At 64.3% G+C, this 19022-nt stretch overlaps 3 protein-coding genes across 4 annotated transcripts; 2 read left to right on the top strand and 1 right to left on the bottom strand.

Annotated features, from left to right (window-relative positions):
• The first annotated feature begins 175 nt into the window (after positions 1-175).
• On the top strand, positions 176-5860 carry SAR1A (secretion associated Ras related GTPase 1A). 2 transcript variants are annotated; one of them, XM_059821189.1, is made up of 7 exons: positions 176-224; positions 721-795; positions 2042-2161; positions 2691-2756; positions 3294-3397; positions 3986-4117; positions 4809-5860. In XM_059821189.1, the coding sequence occupies exons 2-7, from the start codon at positions 738-740 to the stop codon at positions 4923-4925; spliced, it is 597 nt and encodes a 198-aa protein (XP_059677172.1). In that variant the 5' UTR covers positions 176-224; positions 721-737; the 3' UTR covers positions 4926-5860. The 2 variants fall into 2 exon arrangements, with proteins under 2 accessions (XP_059677172.1, XP_059677173.1); XM_059821190.1 differs by lacking the exon at positions 176-224 and having other exon boundaries at positions 683-795.
• A 1035-nt stretch (positions 5861-6895) lies between these two features.
• On the top strand, positions 6896-8725 carry TYSND1 (trypsin like peroxisomal matrix peptidase 1). The gene is made up of 4 exons (XM_059821305.1): positions 6896-7893; positions 8002-8135; positions 8232-8417; positions 8502-8725. The coding sequence occupies exons 1-4, from the start codon at positions 6896-6898 to the stop codon at positions 8723-8725; spliced, it is 1542 nt and encodes a 513-aa protein (XP_059677288.1).
• Positions 8726-9950: 1225 nt separating this feature from the next.
• Positions 9951-15180, bottom strand: SPOCK2 (SPARC (osteonectin), cwcv and kazal like domains proteoglycan 2). Its single transcript, XM_059821308.1, has 11 exons — positions 14965-15180; positions 12707-12715; positions 12413-12458; positions 12006-12120; positions 11806-11908; positions 11612-11720; positions 11412-11531; positions 11099-11317; positions 10471-10533; positions 10184-10321; positions 9951-10096 (listed from the first exon to the last, which is right to left on the bottom strand). The coding sequence occupies exons 1-11, from the start codon at positions 15178-15180 to the stop codon at positions 9951-9953; spliced, it is 1284 nt and encodes a 427-aa protein (XP_059677291.1).
• Between the last annotated feature and the right edge of the window lie 3842 nt (positions 15181-19022).

Below are 19022 nucleotides of genomic sequence, written 5' to 3'. Positions count from 1 at the left end.
GAACCCGGGTCCTCCCGGAGCGGGGTGGTGGCTCCGCTGGGGGGCGGCCTCGGACCCGCGGCGCGCGGGCCTGGCGTCAGACGCACGGCCGACGTGGGGAGCCAGCGCGGCGAAGCCGCCGGGCCGGAAGTGGGCGGGGCGCGCGGAGGGACGTATTTCCGGCGGGGAGCTGGCGGCTGCCGAGGAGGGGAATCGGTGGCGCGGCGGCCCGGGGGCAGCCGGGGGTGAGCGGCGGAGGGGGCCGGCCGGGCCCCGGGGGCAGCTGGGGGCGAGCGGGGCGGCGGGGGCCGGGCGGGGCGGCGGCGGGGGGTGACACGCAGGCAGGGTGGGGGCGGGGCGGGGGCTAGGCCGCGCCGCCCGCCCTTGAGGCCGCCGCCGGGGCCGCCTCCCCTCGTCCCCCCCGTCCCCCCTCACCGCCCCCCGCCGCGGCCCCGGGAGCGGGGAGCGCGCCGCTGAGGTGACGGCGGGGCGTCGCTGCGCCGGGTGGTCCGGCGGCCGGCGCCTCCTCTGCCGGCGGCCCGGGGAGCTCGCCCGGGGGGGATTAGTCACCTCCCGGCCAAAGGCCTCTCCTCCTGCCTGCCTGCGCTCGGTGTGCCGGCCGGGAGGGCGGGGAGCGGGACCTGCCCCGGAGTGGCAGCATCCCGCGGGGGCGGGGGGCATGCAGCCGGCTTCCGTCAGGGGCTGAGGCTTGTAGCTCTGGTTTCGGCTTTGTCCCCGCAGGCGATTAATCTTCAGCGATGTCTTTCATTTTCGAATGGATCTACAACGGCTTCAGCAGCGTGCTGCAGTTTCTAGGTAATGCGGCGTAACGTTAGCTCTTGAACAGCTCCGCTCGGGCTGCGGCAGCTGCCCTTAGGTCAGTTTGGCTTGTGCCAGTTGCCGAGATGGCTTAAAAGTTAGCAATTAAAGCGCGTCTCTTTTGGAGCATGCAATAGCTCTGACTAGCGTAGAGTCTGGCAAGAAAGCTGCAAATCAATAAAGGGTTTTTTACGCTAGGGGGGAGAAACTTTGAGAATGTTTTGGAGGTGTTTGGCTCCCACTCAATCTTTCTTTTGCTGTTTAGAAGCGCAGGAGCAGCTGGGCTGATGCCAAGGGCCCGTTTAGCCCAGCGCCCTGCCCTGGGCAGATGTGCTACCTAGCCAGGGAGGGAACCCCGTCCTCCTCCTCCTGGTATCCGAGCTCACGAGCTCTGCCAGCACTCACCCTGATTTCTCGCTGCTGCAGCCAGCTGGCTTGCTTCTCCTCAAATGATCACTTCCTACAGCACCATGGCGTGCCTGGGGGAGCTGCTGGCCGCTGACTAACGCCCCCAGCGCGATCCGGGTTGAAGGCTCTTTGCGGAGGCGCTGGCCAAAACGTCACCCCATCTAGGGTGACCTGCGCAGCTCGGCTGGCTGCCTCGCCGCCGCTCGAGCAGCCCTTTACTGAGGCGTGGGCGATGGCGAAGCTCCTCCTGCCAGAGTCGTGTATTCCAGCGGAGGTGTTGCTGGAGGACGGGGTGTTCTCTGTCCGGAGGGCCTCGCGAGGGGTAGGGAGGGATGTGGAGAAGTCCTGTTGGAAAGCTAAGGAAAGTGGAAAAAAATCAGTTTATCTAAAGAAAATGATGTGTTGTTTCATGCGTTGCGCTTTTTCTTCAACAACTCGCTGCTATCTTTTATGGGTTTATTCCGTTTTCACATTTAAATACCCCTTTGGGGAGGCAGATTGATCCATAACCCATTGCACATAAGTAATACTTCGCTCCACGCTCTTCTGCTAGGATGTATCTGAGAAAAGAATACGTTACTATAGAAATAGGAGCTTAGAAAACGTCCGTTGTTGTAGACGTTACCTTGCGCTGCCTTGGTAAAAGCCAGTTCAAGCTGTACTGTTTTTTCCCCGCTGTTCTGTGACCGTGCGGGCACTACTGTAAATGCACAGGTGGCAGCATAGCTCTGGGAGAGGGTTTCCTACATAAACAGCAGCCAGCGTCGCAGCGTTTCTGCTCGCCTGCCGAGATAAGCCTGCTGGAGTTTTTCTTGCTTGTTTGTTTTCCTTCCAGGTTTGTACAAGAAGTCTGGAAAACTTGTGTTCTTGGGCTTGGATAACGCAGGCAAAACCACTCTGCTGCACATGCTCAAAGACGACAGGCTGGGTCAGCATGTCCCGACGCTACATCCCAGTAAGTCTGCCAGCGACTCAGCCCCCCCTGCCTCCTGGTGAGGTTTTTCCGCTATAATTTTGGAGAAGCGGTGTTGAAAGATGCCTGGGTGATAGCGCTGCCTTGGGGCGACAAAAATTTAAGACTCTTAAACCTGCATCTGAGGTTGCAGCTGCACGTTGGTTGCCTGAGCTGAAGCGCGTTTTCCTCTCAAATATAAAATGGAGAGCCCGAGAACTGGCGTGCTTCGATTAATAAGACATGCCTCTCTCGGGGAGGGAGTGGGTTTCTAATGAAAAGTGTAATAATTGCAGATCAATAAGCACGTGCCGAAGCGGGGAGGTAGGAGAAATTATTTTCTCCAGCTCGTCATTTTGTGAAACAGCTCCGTTTCAGTGACTGCGTTCTACAGGAAATGCAGGGAATTCCTTAATTCTACAGGCTGTCTTCTGCGAGGAGTGTGTGTGATGTTAACATGAGTCCCCAAGAAATTCTGGCCGTGACAGCTGCTTTCTTTTCCTGAAACACAGCCCATATTTTTACTTTTCAGCATCAGAGGAGCTGACGATTGCTGGAATGACCTTTACGACTTTTGATCTGGGCGGACACGAGCAAGGTAAAAGTGAAGTTGCCGAGTGGGAGACAGCAAATGAGGTCAACCTTAAGAAAAATCTACCAAAAAGTGACAGCAATTGGCAGTACCTAATTATTTGTTGCCTGAAATTATTTCTGGAGCAATCTGTGGAAATAACTTCCCGGCTCTAGTTGTTTCAGTGGTTCAGTACTTCTGCTTAGTTCTGGCAGTTTGGAAAAAAACGCTGCCAGTTCATGCTCTGCTGCCTGCAATACTTTTAGCCGTGGAAAACTTGAATGTCGTAGGCTTATTCTTTTGAATAATTGCTGAATTCTTAGTGTTAGACTTTCTAGAAGTTCTAAGAAAAGGTTTTCTGCCTTTTCTTTTTTTTCTTTTTTAAATATTGGAAGAAGGACACCCTGGCTAAAAGGGCAGCCTTGGTTGCCGAGGCTTACTTCACCAGAAGGTCTGATGCTGCCTTGAGGAAATCAAGAGGGTGGCTCCCGCTTTTGGGTGTAGTTTCCCCGTAGCTTCAGGTAGCGGTTTCACGGGGCGGTTTTTGTCGCTTCTGTGTTCCAGCTCGCCGGGTCTGGAAGAACTACCTGCCAGCCATCAACGGGATCGTCTTCCTGGTGGACTGCGCAGATCACTCGCGTCTTATGGAATCCAAAGTTGAGCTTAATGTAAATATACTTTTTTTTCCTCTCCTTCCCCAAGGCCTCTGAATAGCTAAATTATAAACAATACTCTGCTTTTTTGGGCTGGAACTCGTGCACAGCGTATTTTGAGAGTCTCGTGCTTTGGATTTGCACTTCCAGTGCACCTTTTACACTAGCGATGCGTTTTTGGGCTGGAACTCGTGCACAGCGCATTTTGAGAGTCTCGTGCTTTGGATTTGCACTTCCAGTGCACCTTTTACACCAGCGATGCGGTGTCCAAAGCGTGTGCTTACAGGAATTTGCACGTTATTTTATGCAGAGGCCGGATCGGTATGGATTTATAAGTATACTCCCCCAGAGCTGGAGAAGCCTGGATGCCCTTACGGTGGGTCGGCTGTAGGCTCTTGAGTATCCTTTGAAGAAGTTTTGAAACGGCCCGTGGGTTTTGAAAGGAGCTTCTTCGGAGAAACCTTTCTGGAGAGACTCTCTTCCACGAGTGCACTGTAGCACCAAAAAATAGCCCTTGTTGGTCACAGAGCTGAAACAAAAAGTTTTTCTTCAAATTACAACTGTTTTTTCTACCTCTGCTTAACCGCTCCGTCTTGCACACAGGCGCTAATGACAGACGAAACAATATCCAACGTGCCAATCCTTATCTTGGGTAACAAAATCGACAGACCGGAGGCCATCAGTGAGGAGAAACTGCGGGAGATCTTTGGGCTCTACGGACAGACCACAGGAAAGGTAGGGAGGCATCTAAATCTTGGATCATCCGCATGCCAGGGAGGGCTTCTCCTTGGAGAATGAGGCTCTGTCTGGAAGCTAACTGAGGTGTTACTGTGCATTTGTTCACAATATTGCCCAAGCTGAATCTTTAATAATAATAGTAACAACAACGCCTTCGGGCATGTTTTGAGACTGCCAGAATTGTGCAAAACATGGTACCTCTACAAGAATTGGGGAATTAGGTGTTGAGCTGCTATTTTAACACGTTGTCTGGCTCTTCTGGTGTCGTTGCTCTGCATTTCTGTCCAGTTACTCATCTAACCGTTTTCTCAGCGTTTAAAAACAGTACGGTTAGAGAGAATTGATTGGAAATGCTGGGTGACGGTAGTGAAACACTGCAAGACTACTCTTGGCGCCAGCTTACCCAGGCAGCGGCGATTGCTTCTTGCATCGCACTGCCGAGTACCGCCGGCGCATCAGACCATGCCTGGAAAATGGTTTGCTCCGGCGTTCCTAACGCCCGTTCTCCCAAGTCCTGTGGGCATGTCCCTCTGGCGAAGGGGCCGGCGTGCAGCAGAGAGGGGAGATTCCCTGGGCCAGGAGGGGTTTCCCTAGACGTTTAGATGTTTCCCTAGACGGCGGTGACTCTGTTGCTGCTTCCCTGAGGGCGGCAGGGGTGCGACTCTGACTTCCCTTTGGATTTCCCCAGGGAAACGTGCCACTGAAAGACCTGAACGCGCGCCCCATGGAGGTGTTCATGTGCAGCGTGCTGAAGAGGCAAGGCTATGGCGAAGGTTTCCGTTGGCTATCGCAGTACATTGACTGATAACTTGGACGGACATAAAGAGTTTTACTCCTCCGGACTGATCCTGTTCGCAGCTTCCTATGGACTTTTCTATTAGAACATGGAAGGCTTTCCAACCGCGTACTGGCGTTGACCAAGAGACTCCTGGTTTTCGGCCGCCCTATCGCACAGTGGTGACACAACTCTTTTCCACGTGACGGGGAGACGGCACCGTCCGGCACGCGGGTGCAAGTTGTCCCTTTCAGTTCGGTTACAGCGGGGCTGGTGTGATCTGGGAAGTAAAACTCCGCACGCTGCACTGTAACAGCTGAAAAAGAGAGCACGTCTCACCACTGTGGCTAATTGACTTAGGAAAAAAAAAAAAAAGGAAAAGAAAAAGCAATTATATTTTTTAAAGAAAGTGTTAATGTAAACGGTGTCCCTTCTAACTTTTTAGTTTAACGTTCATCTTGTTTAGTCCACGGTCTGGTTAGGGGTTTTTAAAAAATATATTTAACGATATTTAGGTATTTTGCAAATTACTGAACCAAGGTATCACGATATTAGAAGTCCTCAATAAACATAGCATTTGGGCTTAACCGAGCTGTAGGGTGGCTGTGCTGCTGCGTCACGCTGACCGACGACGAAGAGGGTGCCGTCAGGACTGACGTGTGCAACCCGCGCTTCCATAGTTTACGGGGATTTTCGTAGCTGGAGAGGAGCGCCCGCGAGCGCGCCTGTCGCGGGCGTTTGGAGGTGGTGCCCCGGCGCTTGCTCCCGGTGGGACGGGCCGCCCCGGTTCCCCCGCAGCCAGGCCCTCGGTCGGGGATATCGAATCCTCTCGCTGCGCTGTCACAGCGAGAACCACGGAGCTGTTTTGGTGGTTGTAGCATGGAAGCGTTTGACGTTTGCGTATTGTGAGGTTATTAATGTAGACTAAACCAGTTTCTTTTATACTCGACGGATTTTTTGTCTGACGTTTCACTACTGTCTAGCGCTTGTTTTCAGTTCAATAAAAACATGTCTTTCTCCTCCGAAGGGGTGGCGATCCTCAGTCGAACCTGGCGTTGGCTGCGCTGCCCTTCGGCCGTCGAGCACACGTGCCTGGCGTGGCCCAAACCCCAAGCGCGAGCGGGGAGAGCGAACTCAACCGTCGATGATGCTTCTTCCTGGGGGCAGCCGCCTCCCTGGCTGGTAGCGACGGGCGCTGGACGTGGATGTACGCGCTCGGCACAGGCGTGAAACCGCCTTCGGCCCCTCCCCGGAGAAGCGGTAAGTGTTCACAGTGAGGCTTCGGCGGGGCCGTGCACACCCGGGGATGAATCCGCGCCTCGGGCTGAGCGGAGCCCGTGCCGAAACGGAGCGTGCGGCAAACCGTCCTCGCGCCTCTCCTGTGGCACCGACCCGGTGAGCCTTTCCCTGCGGGAAGGCGGAGGGGTGCTGCGGGGGAAGCTGAGGCAGGAGGGCCGGCGTGCCCGCCTCCCGGCCGGTGAGGCGGCGGAGCTGGCGGCGGGCAGGGGGCCGTGGGGGGGTGGCTTAGCTCCCGCCTCCCGCTCGCTCCCGGTGCTTGCGGGAGGTTTAGCGCCGGGAGAGGGGGTCTGCTCCGCGTCCCGCTGCCTCTTGTCCCGGAGAGGCGGCAGCTCCGGTGCTCCTCCGGGCGAGGCCGCAGGGCAGACGCTGCTGCCGGGCACGGGGGGAGGAGAAGGGCCGCAACACCCGCTCTGTGTCCGGGCGCGGGGGGGGGGGGGGGCGCGGCGCCCTCCTCTCCCGCACCGGGCGCCGGGGGCGGCGGGGCGGGGTGTGCCCGCACCGCCACGTCGCGCGCCCCGCCCCGCCGCCAATGGGGAGAAGGCGCGAGGCCCCGCCGCAGCCAATAGGCGAGAGGGGCGGGGCGGGAGGGGGCGCCGCGCCGGGCAGCGGGGTGCGCTGCGCCGCCTTCCGTTGCGTTGCGTTGCGTTGCGTTGCGTTGCACCGCCCCGGCGCTGCCCGCGGCCCGCCCCGCGGCCGCCGCCATGGCGGAGGAGCAGGCCTGCTGCGTGGTCAGCGCCTGCGGCCCGCCCGACGGCCCCGAGGCGGCGGCCGCCGGCCCCTGCAGCTGCAGCGGGGTGGTGCTGAGCCGCAGCCCCGGGCTGGTGCTGTGCCAGGCCGCCGTCTTCGCCCCCTTCCTGCCCGACGGCCCCGCCGCCTGGGCGCGGCCCCGCGCCCTGCCGCCCGACGCCCTCCGGCCCCGCCCGCGCCTCCTCGTGCTGCAGCCCCCGGCCCCCGGCCTCGAGGCCCCGGCGGCGCCGCGGCGGCACGAGGCCCGGCTCCTGGCCCTGGTGCCCTGCGGGGCCTTCCGGCGGGCTCTGGCGCGGGCCTTCGGCCCGGCGGAGCCGTGGCGCTTCGGCGGGGAGGCGGCGGGGGACGAGGCGGCGGCCCTGCACTGGTTCGCCTGGCTGCGGGTGCCCGGCCTCGACCGCCCCGGCGGCGGCTGGACGGCCCGGGCGGAGGCCGGCTGCCTGCGCAAGGGCGAGGGGCTGCTGGCCTGCGGCTCCCCCTTCGGCGCCCTCTGCCCCGACCTCTTCCTCAACACCCTGAGCAGAGGGGTGGTGAGCAACCTGGCCGGGGAGGAGAACGCCCTCATCCTGACCGACGCGCGCTGCCTGCCCGGCACCGAGGGCGGCGGCGCCTTCCTGCCCTCGCCCGCCGGGCCCCGCTTGGTGGCCGTCATCGCCGCCTCCTTCTGCTGGAAGGGCGCCGAGTGGGTCGGGCTCACCCTGCTCTGCTCCCTCGCCGCCATCCTGCGCAGCAGCGCCGGCGTCCTGGACGAAGCCGGGGTCGCGGTGCCGCCGGTGCCGCCGGGCGCGGCGCGGGCGGGAGGCGGGCAGGACCCGCTGGCGTGGGTGGCGTTGGTGGAGTGTGGGGCGGCGTGGGGCTCGGGGGTGCTGCTGGCCCCACGGCTGCTCCTCACCTGCCGGCACGTGGTGGAGGCGGGTGTCCCGCTCCGTGTGACCCCGGCGCCCAGCCCCGGGTGAGTGCAGCCGCGTGTTCCCCAGCTTGTCTCTTCACCTCGTGTTCCCCAGCTTGTCCCCCCACCCTGTGTCCCCCCGCCATGACATCTCGTGTGCCGTGTCCTTAGGGCTGCCACCGTCCTCGGGGGGCACGTGGTGTTCGCCACCGAGGAGTCGTCCCCCTTCGACGTGGCGGTGGTGGAGCTGGAGGAGAGCGTGCCGGGTTTCGTCCCCCCGCGCCTGGCGGACACCTTCCTCCCAGGTAAGAAGCCGGGGGGGACACGGACATGTGGGGCGCTGGGGGGTGGGGTCTCACCCCCCCCCCCAGAACCGACCTCCCGCCTCCCCCCCACCCCAGGAGAGGAGGTGAGCGTGGTGGGCTTCGGGGCGCTGGGGCGGGCGTGCGGCCCCTCGGTGACGGCGGGGATCCTCTCGGCCGTGGTGGCGGTGGCCGGGCGCCCCGTCATGCTGCAGACCACCTGTGCCGTCCACGGGGGCTCCAGCGGTGGCCCCCTCGTCTCCTCCCGCAGCGGACGCCTCCTGGGTAAGCTAGGGGCTTCCCCGCGGGTGGGGGGGGGTCCCATGGGTGTCCCCGGGGTGACGGGGGCACCGCTCCTCTCCCTGCCAGGGATTGTGGCCAGCAACACGCGGGACACCGGCGCGGGGGCCACCTACCCCCACCTCAACTTCTGCGTCCCCATCACCGTCCTGCAGCCCCCCATCGCGCGCTACCGTCGCACCGGCGACCCCAAGGCCTTCGCCACGCTCAACCAGGCGAGCGAGGAGGTGCGGGCAGCATGGAGGCTCCAGCGGCAGCCGGGACCCCCGCAGGGGCCCCCCAGCAAGCTCTGACCCCAGGGGGGGAGCCGAGCACCTGGACCCCACGGGGCCGGCGGAGGGTGGGCGTCCTGGGGTGGTGGGGGCGGAACGCGGTGCAGTGCCTTTGCCAGCTGCTGGCACCCCCAAACTGGGGGGTGGGTTGGGGGGTTGTTTTGGTTTTGTTTTCCCCCCGGAGCCTTAAATGCTGTGAGTTGAGGCCGTGGTGTCCTGTGGTGCCGAGCGGCTGGGGGGGGTGAGTGGGTGGTGGGTGCACCCTTCCCTGCGTGCGTGGGACGTGGGTGGTGGGCGCCAGCCCCTCCCTGGGCAGGAGGCGCTGTGGTTCACCCCCCCGGCCCGAGGTATGGGGGTGTCTGGAAGCTGGTTTGGGGGTGAGCCCGCACATGGGAGGCAACTGCACACTGACTGGGGGGGGGGGGGATCCTTGTCAAGGGCTGGGGTGGGTCATGGGGCAAGAGGGGTGCTCTGGGTCACTATGGGGGGGAAGCACAGGGTGGGGGGGGCGGTCTCCAGGACCTTCTTGGAGCTGGGACCTATGGCGATGGGGGGATGTGTCACCTCCAGCCCCATGTCAGCCAAGTGTGGGGACCAAACTCAGGGGCACTGGGGGGAGGGGGCACCCCACACCTCTACCCCCCCCCACCCTACCCGGGGCAGTAGCAGCAGTGCACCACCAGCATCCCTGTCCCCCACTGTGGGAATGACCCCATGGGGGGGATGCCCCCCCCCACACACCCCCATAGGGCCGACGGGTGCAGGTGGGGATGGGGGGGTGTCGGAGGGGAGGAAAGGGCGGGCGAGCATTTGACACAGCACGGGGTATTTATTTCACAGCCGCTACACAACGCCGGGGCCGGGGCGGCCGCACAAGCACAGCACGGGAGGGGAGGGGATGTGGGGTGGGGGGGGCAGCTTATCTATGGGGGTTTTATGGGTTGGTGGTTTTTTTTCCTTTTTTTCCCTCTTTTATTAGCGCCGTTTGCCCAGTTGAAGACCACACAGCAGCACACTAGGCCTACAAGGCTCTACCCCAAAAAAAAAAAAAAAGCTCGAATTCGCACAAGCGTGGCCCCCTGCCCCACTCTCCCCCTCCCCAGGCGAGCACCCTGACGCCCCGTCCCGTGCAGGGCCGGGGGGTATGCACCCACCCCATGCCACGCTGGCGGTGGGGAGGGTCACAGGGACCCCCAGCTGGGGGGCTGCCACCCGGCCGTGCCACCCGCCGAGCTCTCCTGCTCCTCTACCAGATGTAGCCGCCGTCGTCACCCTCGCCTGCTTCGCCCTCCTCTTCCTCGCCTTCCTCGCCTGCCTCCTCCGGTTCCTTCTCCTCCTCGTCCTCCCAGCCCACGCTGCTCCCGAAGTCACCCGAAAACCCCGCCGCCTCCTCTGCGGGGGGCGAGGGGCAGAGGCTCACGACCGGGTCCTGGGGCTGCGGCCCCCTTCCCGGGCGGGGGGCTCCCCACCGGCGCTCACCGCAGTCAGGGCTGCCACGGCCACGGGTGCCCGTCAGCTCGACGCCGTGCTGGTCCACGCACCAGCACTCCCCGCCGCCCGGCTCACACTGCGCCCGCCGGTAGTACCCGTCCTCATCGCAGCTGGGGATGAAGGTGCCTGCGGGGAAGCGATGACCCCCCCGCCCCCCCCAAACACGTGCAGTGCCAGAGCCCCCCGCGGAGCTCCCCGTCCTCATCCCCGTCCCTCCCCAGCGCGGCCGTGCAGGGCTCTGCCGGGGGACAGGGGCCCCGGGACCCCCCACTCACCCGGCTTTTTTTTGGCTGCTTCTTGGATCTGGATCTTCTCCAGCTCCCTGAGACAGGGCGGCTCTGCAGCACCCCCACACACCGCTCTTAGGGTGGGCACACAGCCCCCCCCATGGCGGGTGTCCCCTGAGCCCATGGCATGCGTCCCCCCCATTGCTGCAGCATGTCTGCCCCCCCCCCGGCGTGCATCCCCCAACCCGTAGTGTGCGTCCTCCTGACCCCACAGTGTGCACACCCCCTGCCCCCCCCCGCAGTTTGCAGCCCCCCCAAATCCCACAGAATGTGTTCCCCATGACCCTGCAGTGTGCATCCCCCCAAATCCCATGGCATGCAGCCCCTGCAAGGTGTGCATCCCCCCCAACCCCATGGTGTACATCCCATGGCATGCATCGCCCCCCCCCCACCCGCCCCATGATTTGTGTCCCCCCAGACCCCCCAGTGTACATCCTCCCATGGCAAGCATCCCCCCCCAACCAAACCCCACAGCACGGATGCCCCGTGACCCCATGGCATGCATTCCCTCCAACCCTGCGCTGTGCATCCCCCCGACCCCACAGTGTACAACCCCCATCCCCACAGCACCAACCCCCCCAAAAGCACGCGCCCCCCCCGCCCCGGCGCGACGCACTTTCCCTCCAGAAGCAGAAGCACCACTCGGGCGCGGAGACGCGGCCGTCCTTGGAGGTGTCGCAGGAGTTGAAGAAGGCGCGGATGCACACCTCGTACTTGTCCAGGTTGATGGCGGCCAGCTCGGCCGTCTCCAGGAAGAGATCCCCGCTCGTGTCCAGCCGGGCGAACATCCACCCCACCGCCTCCTTGCAGCTGGCCGCCACGCTCCTCTCCAGCGCTGCGAGGCAGGATGCGGCCCGTGGCTGCCCGGCCCCCCCCCAAACCAGGGCGAGCACACCGTGTCCCCCTCCCCACGCGGCAGGGACACATACCGGTGGCGGGGCTGGCGGGGAGGCCACCGGAGCCGTTCTGCTTGGCGTTCTCCCGCAGGAGCTGGAACCAGTCGCGCAGGCGGTCACCCAGATCGGCCAGGTCCTGCCCGGTGCACGGCTCTGTGGGGGGGTCCAGGAGGGTGGCGTCAGGTCAGGCAGGGCTTGGAGATGCCCCCCCCGGTGCCCCCCATCCCACCCACCTTGCTTGCTGTCACCGGTGGGACCGTGCGGGGTCGGGCAGGGGCACTGCCCCTCGCACCGCACCGTCAGCTGCTTGCTGGCCAGGCACGCCTGCTGCTCCAGCTTGCACTGTGGGGCGGCAGCGGGATGTTGGCAGGTGGGGGGGACACAGCCCGGTGTCCCTCTCCCCATGGTGAGGTGCCACCGTCCTTACCGCTGAGCTGTAGGTGTGGCCGTCGGAGCCGCAGACGGCGGCGAGTGGGGCGGTGTGGCAGGGCTTGCAGCCCCCGTGCCCCTTGGTGCCCAGCGGCTTGATCCTGCGCAGGGCGAGAGGCGCGGGGCGGGGGGGACGGTGCTGAGCCCCCAGCTTGGCCCCCCACCACCAGCTCGGCCCCGGCCCCGCCGCCCTCCTACCTGTGCTCCAGCTTCTTGCGGCTGATGCACATGGCGCGCTGGTAGCCCTGCGCCACGCACACCTTGTGCCGGCTGCACTTCACCTTCTGGCAGGGGTCCTTGGTGGTGTCCAGGGCTGGGGGGGCAGAGAGGGGCCGGGGCAGGCGGGGGGCAGGCGGGGACCCCCCCGGGGGAGCCCCGGCAGCGCTGGCCGCCGGCCAGCCCGGCACAAAGCGCCATTCAGGCTGCAGCTGGGCGGCCGCCTCAGCACCAGCTGCCGCTTCCCGGCACGCACCGGCCCCAACCGCTGCTCTCAGCCGGAAGGGAAAAGCCTGGGGAGGGGGGGGTGCGGGCAAAAAGTGTCCCCCACTCCGTGCCGGCTGTCACTGAGCCCTCTGTGCCCCATCCCAAACCCATCGCTGCGGTACCTTCATCCCCCGGCTGGTTGTCCTCCCAGCTCTTGATGTAGTCGTCCTGCAAAGGGGGGAGAGCCTGGATGAGCGCAGGCGGTGGGAGAGGTGACACTGGGCCAGGCGTGCCACCATCCCAGCCGGGGCCACCGGCCCGGAGAGGCTCCCCCTGCACACATGTGCACCCCACACACACCCCCCACCCCGGACCCCCCCACGCCGGGAGGGGAGCAAGCAGGGGTGGGGAGCAGCCTCCCCCCAAAGCGGGGTGCTGCCAGGGCGAGGCAGCACCGGCAGCCCCTCGACGCTCACCTCCACCTCCTGGCAGCGCCGCGGCGAGATGGCCCGGCCGACACCGAAAAAGAGAGGAAGAGAGAGTGAGCGCGTCTGCGGTCAGCCTCGGGGCAGCCCGAAACCCCCTGCTCCCGGCCCCAGCCCACGGGGACGGGCACCCTGTGCCAGTTGGGCACCCCAACCTGCTGAGCCGCCCAACACTCCCATCACCAGCCCCCAGATGCCACCAGTGCCCACCGCCAAGATGCCCCCCACCTCTGGCTCTACAGCTGTATTCCTGGAGAGCCTTTACGCAGGATAAAACCTTTCCCCGTCACCCCTCGGCAAGCTGGGAAAGGCAGGGAGGGATGGGGGGCTGGAAATAGGGATGGGGGTGAGGAAGCCCCTGGGAGGCCCCGCCAGGATCCTCGTGGGGGTGACGGTCCTCGTGCTGCCGCCCCGGTTTTTCAACAGCGAGGCCGGAGGGAGGGGGTTAAGATGGATGTCGCTGCCTGGGGAGGCAGAGCTGCTCCCCTGGGGCCCCAAAAGCATCCCGGGGGTGGGGGGAGCGATGGGGACGCAAACCCTCCCGGCAGGCGGCATCGCTCGCCCCGTGGGATGCTCTGGGGTGGGTTTGGCGAGAACAAGGCAGGAGCATCGCTGCCGCCCCGGGGAGGGTTTTGGATGGCAGCTCGAAGCAGAGTCACGGGAGGCAGCTCCGGAGGGGATGTCTCTCGCTCCGGCGTGGCGACGTTCGCACCGCAATCGATAGCCCGCGTTCCCGTGCCGTGATTAGTAACACTGCGGCGGCCGGCAGCTCCCTGCGGCGTGTGGCTTTCGGCACGGCCACCGGCCTCCTCCCTGCCGCACGGTGGGTCACGCTCCCCCCACCAGTGCCGCTGGGCCGAAAACCCCACAAATCCACGGGATTTGCTTATTAATCCGCGTGAACCGCCGGCAGGGCCGCAGCCCCCCCGGCCTGGCAGCTCTGGTGGTGGTGGCACAGCCGGGCGGGCTCCTCGTGTGCTGCTAGCGGGGTGCCGCCAGCACCCAGGGATGGGGGGCTCCCGGCCCCGAACCCCTCCGGGGGGTGCCCAGAGTGGCGGGGGCACGTTCACACGTGCTTCCCCCTTGAGCATCCGCAGCCGGCCGAGGCCGCAGGTGCCCGGCGGTGGGGTTGGCCAGCCGGGTACGGTGCTGGCGGGGGTCTCCGGGGAGGCGTTTGCCCCGTCCTTCGCACCCTCGCCCACCCTCTGTCTCCCTAACCGGTTTATTTGGGGGGGGCAGCGGTGCCCCCCGCCCTGCCTGTGGTGGGGCACATCTCCCGGCGGCGCATCCTTGCTGCCAAGGTGAACCCGAGCGCCTTTGAACAAAGACCGGAGGGACCGGCTCGGGCAGGGGGGCGGCTCGGTGGGTGCCCCCTCCCCGCTGGGCTGCCGCAGGTCCCCCCGGCCAGGCCGGGCCGGGGGTGCAGCGCCGTGCACCCACCCCGGAGGACACGAGCCGGGGGTAAGGTGGGGGGTAGGGGTGTGAAAGGAGCCCCGGAAAAAAGCCCCGACCGCCCCGTGAAATTAAGGGCTGGAAGCGGGTGCTGCCGAGGGCCGTTGTTAGGAAGGGCTGCGTAAAAGCGAGGGGGGTTTGGGTCCCCGGCCGAATGCGCCAGCTCACCGCGCCGGCAGCCCCGCACCCCCGCCCCGTCCCCGGGGGCCCCCCCCCGCCCCGAGCCAGGGCCGGCCCCGGCTGCGGCACCCCGCGGGGCCCGGGGGGGCGGGAGTGCGGGAGGACGCCCGTGCCGCGACCCGCGCGGGGCTGTCCCCGAGGGGCCGAGGCCACGGCGGAGCCCTCCCCGCCGCCCGCAACGGGCGGGCAGGGCCTGCCCGTGCCTCCGCCCGGGCCCCGGCGTGCTGCCTGGGGAGGGGGCGCGGGGGACAGCACCCCCAGGGCCCCGGCGAGGTTGGCTTCGGCGTCAAGCCCTGGCCGTGGCATCAGCCGCGCCAGCCCCGGCGCTGGGCACGGTGGCACCGGGCGCCCGGGCGTTGGGGAGCATCCCCCGGGTACCGGCAGCCGCCCACGGCCGCGGCGGGCGGGATGCGGGATGCGGGCAGCGGGATGCGGGCAGCGGGATGCGGGCAGCGCCGAGCATCCCCGGCCGCCTGCGGTGGGGCCGGGGCCGGGCCGTGCTGCGGCAGCCGCAGCGGCGGGGCGGGGAGGGCGGGGAGGGGGCTCCCGGTGCCCGGCGGCGCGTCCCGTCTGCCCCCACCCCCCCCCGTGCCCCCCCGCCGCCGGCGCGGACTCACGTCTCGGAAGCGGTTCCAGTGCTTGATCCTGCCGCCGTACTGGGAGATGGAGGAGAGCCACTGCTCGTCCTCCATGAAATTGCCGGGGCTCTCCCCCGCCGCGGCGGGGCCGGGGCCGGTGGCGGGGCCGGCGGCGGGCCCGGGCCCGGCGGCGGCGGCGGGCAGGAGCAGGGCCAGCAGGGCCAGCAGGGCGCGGCGCCCGCCGCAGCCCCGCATGCTGCCGCAGCGCCGGGGGGAGCGGGCGGCGCGGCGGGAGCGGAGCGGTGCGGTGCGGTGCGGTGCGCGCGGGGAGGCGCCGGCGGCGAGTGCGGCCGCGGGGCGGCACCGGGCGGCACCGGCGGGAGGGCCGGGGCGGGGCCTCCGCCGCGCCCGCCGCACCTGCGCGCCGGCACCGGGGCGGGGGAGCCGCCGGCACGGCACGGCACGGCACGGCACGGCACGGCACGGCACGGCACGGCACGGCACGGCCGCAGCACCGCTCCCTCCCCTGTCCCCATCCTGCATCCCCCGTCCCTGCCCTGTCCCCATCCCGCATCCCTGGTCCCCACCACGTCCTCACCCCGCATCCCGCACCCCCTGTCCCTGCCACACCCCCACCCTGCACCCCTCATCCCGCATCCCTGCTCTCTACCATGTCCCCGTCCCGCACCCCCCATCCCCGCCGCATCCCCATCCCACTTCCGTCGTCCCACGTTCCCAGTCCCTATGTCCCCATCCCATGTCCCCAGCCCCTGCCCTGTCCCCATCCTGCATCCCCGGCCCCTGCCCTGTCCCCATCCTGAATTCCCGGTCCCTGCCCTGTCCCCATCCTGAATCCCCAGTCCCTGCCCTGTCCCCATCCTGAATTCCCCATCCAACATCCCCAGTCCCTCCCCTGTCCCCATTCTGCATCCCCGGTCCCTCCCCTGTCCCCATCCTGTATTCCCCATCCCATGTCCCCTGTCCCTGCCCTGTCCCCATCCTGCATCCCCCGTCCCTGCCCTGTCCCCATCCTGAATCCCCGGTCCCTGCCCTGTCCCCATCCTGCATTCCCCATCCGACATCCCCAGTCCCTCCCCTGTCCCCATCCTGCATCCCCGGTCCCTCCCCTGTCCCCATCCTGTATTCCCCATCCCATGTCCCCTGTCCCTCCCCTGTCCCCATCCTGTATTCCCCATCCCATGTCCCCTGTCCCTGCTCTGTCCCCATCCTGCATCCCCGGTCCCTGCCCTGTCCCCATCCTGCATCCCTGGTCCCTCCCCTGTCCCCATCCTGCATTCCCCATCCCATGTCCCCTGTCCCTGCCCTGTCCCCATCCTGAATTCCCCATCCGACATCCCCAGTCCCTACCCTGTCCCCATCCTGCATCCCCAGTCCCTACCCTGTCCCCATCCTGCATCCCCAGTCCCTGCCCTGTCCCCATCCTGCATTCTCCATCCCATGTCCCCTGTCCCCTGATCCTGCATCCCCTGCCCTTGCTGTGCTCCATCCTACAATCCCTGTCCCTGCAGTGTCCCCACCCCTGCCGTGTCCCCACCCTGCAGCCCTCACCCTCCATCCCCACCAAATCCCTATCCCATATCCCTATCCCCATCCTCCATCCTCTGTCCCTGCCATGTCCCCACCCTGCATCCCCCACCCTCCAACCACTACCCCCTGCGACGCCCACCCTGCGGTCCCCATCCCTCGGCCACCCCAAAACAGCATTTTGGGGCTCCGGGGAAGATGCCCAACCCCTGCCCCGAGGGAGGCCAAGGAGCAGAGCGGGGCAGGCGGTTTTCATCCACTGCTTTTGGGTTTTTCCTCTCCTCTCGGCCGGGAGAAGGCAGGCGGGCAGGGTGGGCACAGAGCCGTTGGCAAGGAAGGACAGTGACAACTCAACCCCGGCTGCAGCTGCGAAGGAGCAGCGGGGGCGCGGGGCTCCGCGCCCCCGCTGCTCCTTCGCAGCTGCAGCCGGGGAGCTCCCAGCACACACACACACACACGGCTTTTCTTCTCCCCGCGAGGACGCTCGGGATGGAGAGAAAAACACAGCGCTGCATTTCCTTCCACAGGTGCACGCGCTGTCCCTGAAGCAGCGATGCTGACCCTAAGCGAGGCCGCCGCAATCGGAAATGCAGCTTCCAGGCGCCGCGTTTAAAAAAAACGGTGTTATTTTCAACTTTACGGTTAACATTGAGCCGCGCTCCCGAGCCGGGCTCCAGCGAGGCTTGCTGACGAGCCAAACGACGGCAGAAAACAACTTTCTTCTTCCTCTGGGCAATAAGGACGCGGGGATCTGCAAGCGGGGCGGCCAGCCTCCAACGCAGCCTAGATGGGGGAAAGAAGCAGAGCCGCAGATTTCAGTTTTAACAAGTTTTAGGCAAGTTCTAAAGTATTAGGTTGTATCTGGCACACCTGTAACACTGCCTGGTTTAACGGGACTTGAATTCATCGGTGCAGGACCATGCACAATACAGTTTTATCGTGCTCAATACGAAACTGTTCTAATTATATTTATGAATAATGATAGAAAAGGGAAAAAAAAACCCTTCGTAAATCCATCGCGGTACATTTTCTTCTGGCCCTGACCCCCCCGAAAAGCAGAAGGTGTGTTTTCTTTCCGTGACTAGCTCCCTTGTGTAAGGGTAAGGGGATACAACACCCAACTCTGCCCCTCTCATTTACATAATAAGCGTTTTCGTTTCAAAAGCGCTACCGGTGAAGCGAAGCTGCCACTCCACCACACTCACGCGCGTGCTTAACGTTATACAAGGGGATCAAGCCAGGCGTAAATTTAAGTACACGCACAACGGTTTGCTGGATCACAGCCTAACCTACGACTCCGTGCATGAGAGGAACAGACCAGAACCCTTAATTCTGCCCAGGGACGGAGGTGTGAAACGAATTTAGCCGTGCCAGGCTAGAGCAGCGGGATAAGCCGCTTACCGCCGAAATTCAACCAACTTCCAAACGGTCACAGAAATAATTGTCATTAAATCGTGTCTACATTAACGGGAAGTGGAGGAGTATCCTCAGATCTTCTTTGTAAAAATGCCATGTTTGCCTCCACGCCGAGATGCTGTTTGCAAGGTCAAAGCTATTCCTGCGTTAGGGAGTTGGGAAGACTGTAAGTCCACCTCAGTGAAGAAGAAGAACGCAGAATCGCCAGTATTAGGCGACGACAGAGGAAAGTAGGCGCAATAGAAATGCCACCAATGCCCTATCAGGGAAAACTAGAGTGCAAAGAGCACCCCATGTCCCGTAGCGCTCAGCTTCTTGGTGAGAGTTGTTAAAAACCCAGCAGACAGAAGCTTTCCGAGGTGCATCTCCCCTTCCTGCGGCAGGCGGCACGGCTGGCGGCTGTGCGAGCAGCTCCCAGGTCTGTTCTTTGGGCGGCTGATGAGATTTGCCAAGTACCTCTTCAGGCTGGTGGAAAGATGACCGCAACCGGTGTTAAGTGCTCTCAGCACCTCCCTGCGTGGGGCTGCTAGCGAGCGCGCCGGAGCTCTGCTTGCCGAGCAAACGGTTTCAAAGGCGGCCCTTCCTCCTCCGCTTGGCGAGCACAAAGGCATTCGGCTGCAAGGAAAAGCAGAGACAAAAAGCCCAACGGTTGTGATTGGGTACAAGCGCAGACTCCAGGGTAAAGGGCAACCGGCAAAACCACAGATGATTTGATTTCCTGGCAGGCGGGCTTGCAAGCAGAGATGGGCAATTTGGTCTTGGAAATACAAGTGGTAACGCATTCAGGGAAAAAAGGAAAGCCACCCCGAATCCTGACCGCCTCCCACCGCTGTTTGCGCATGCAGTCAGAGCACGGCCACACAACCAGCTCACCTCAGGAGGGAGGAAACGGGATGAAAACCTCTTAAAAACGATTAACAGTACAAGCGGGTGCTGCTGGAGCAACCCTGTCCCTGCCTCGATGACAGCGCAATTCCACATTCACGGCAGCAACTAGGAACGGGCAGCAGCAGCTGCCGCCACCGCCAGTTTGTTGCAAAACAACCGAACACCAGCGTCTTCCATTTTTCAAAGCGTTCATCCTCGGGCAAGCTGAAAGCCTGTGTTGCTATTCTTAACGAACAGGGAGATTTACA

The sequence above is a fragment of the Gavia stellata genome, chromosome 9, assembly GCF_030936135.1.
Source record: "Gavia stellata isolate bGavSte3 chromosome 9, bGavSte3.hap2, whole genome shotgun sequence".
In the NCBI taxonomy this organism is placed as follows: Eukaryota; Metazoa; Chordata; class Aves; order Gaviiformes; family Gaviidae; genus Gavia; species Gavia stellata.
Note: the sequence above shows the minus strand (reverse complement) of the source record. Positions and strands in the feature narration are given on the sequence as shown.

Excerpts from the sequence above, each read along its gene's own strand:
- SAR1A (XM_059821189.1), top strand. The coding sequence starts at position 738 with ATGTCTTTCATTTTCGAATGGATCTACAACGGCTTCAGCAGCGTGCTG. Across the intron at positions 796-2,041 it reads CAGCGTGCTGCAGTTTCTAG|GTTTGTACAAGAAGTCTGGA; the intron begins GTAATGCGGCGT and ends TTTTCCTTCCAG. Across the intron at positions 2,162-2,690 it reads TGTCCCGACGCTACATCCCA|CATCAGAGGAGCTGACGATT; the intron begins GTAAGTCTGCCA and ends TTTACTTTTCAG.
- TYSND1 (XM_059821305.1), top strand. The coding sequence starts at position 6,896 with ATGGCGGAGGAGCAGGCCTGCTGCGTGGTCAGCGCCTGCGGCCCGCCC. Across the intron at positions 8,136-8,231 it reads GGCGGACACCTTCCTCCCAG|GAGAGGAGGTGAGCGTGGTG; the intron begins GTAAGAAGCCGG and ends CCCCCACCCCAG. Across the intron at positions 8,418-8,501 it reads CCGCAGCGGACGCCTCCTGG|GGATTGTGGCCAGCAACACG; the intron begins GTAAGCTAGGGG and ends TCTCCCTGCCAG.
- SPOCK2 (XM_059821308.1), bottom strand. The coding sequence starts at position 15,180 with ATGCGGGGCTGCGGCGGGCGCCGCGCCCTGCTGGCCCTGCTGGCCCTG. Across the intron at positions 11,318-11,411 it reads CCCCGCCAGCCCCGCCACCG|CGCTGGAGAGGAGCGTGGCG; the intron begins GTATGTGTCCCT and ends CCTGCCTCGCAG. Across the intron at positions 10,534-11,098 it reads CTTCTGCTTCTGGAGGGAAA|AGCCGCCCTGTCTCAGGGAG; the intron begins GTGCGTCGCGCC and ends GGGGTGCTGCAG.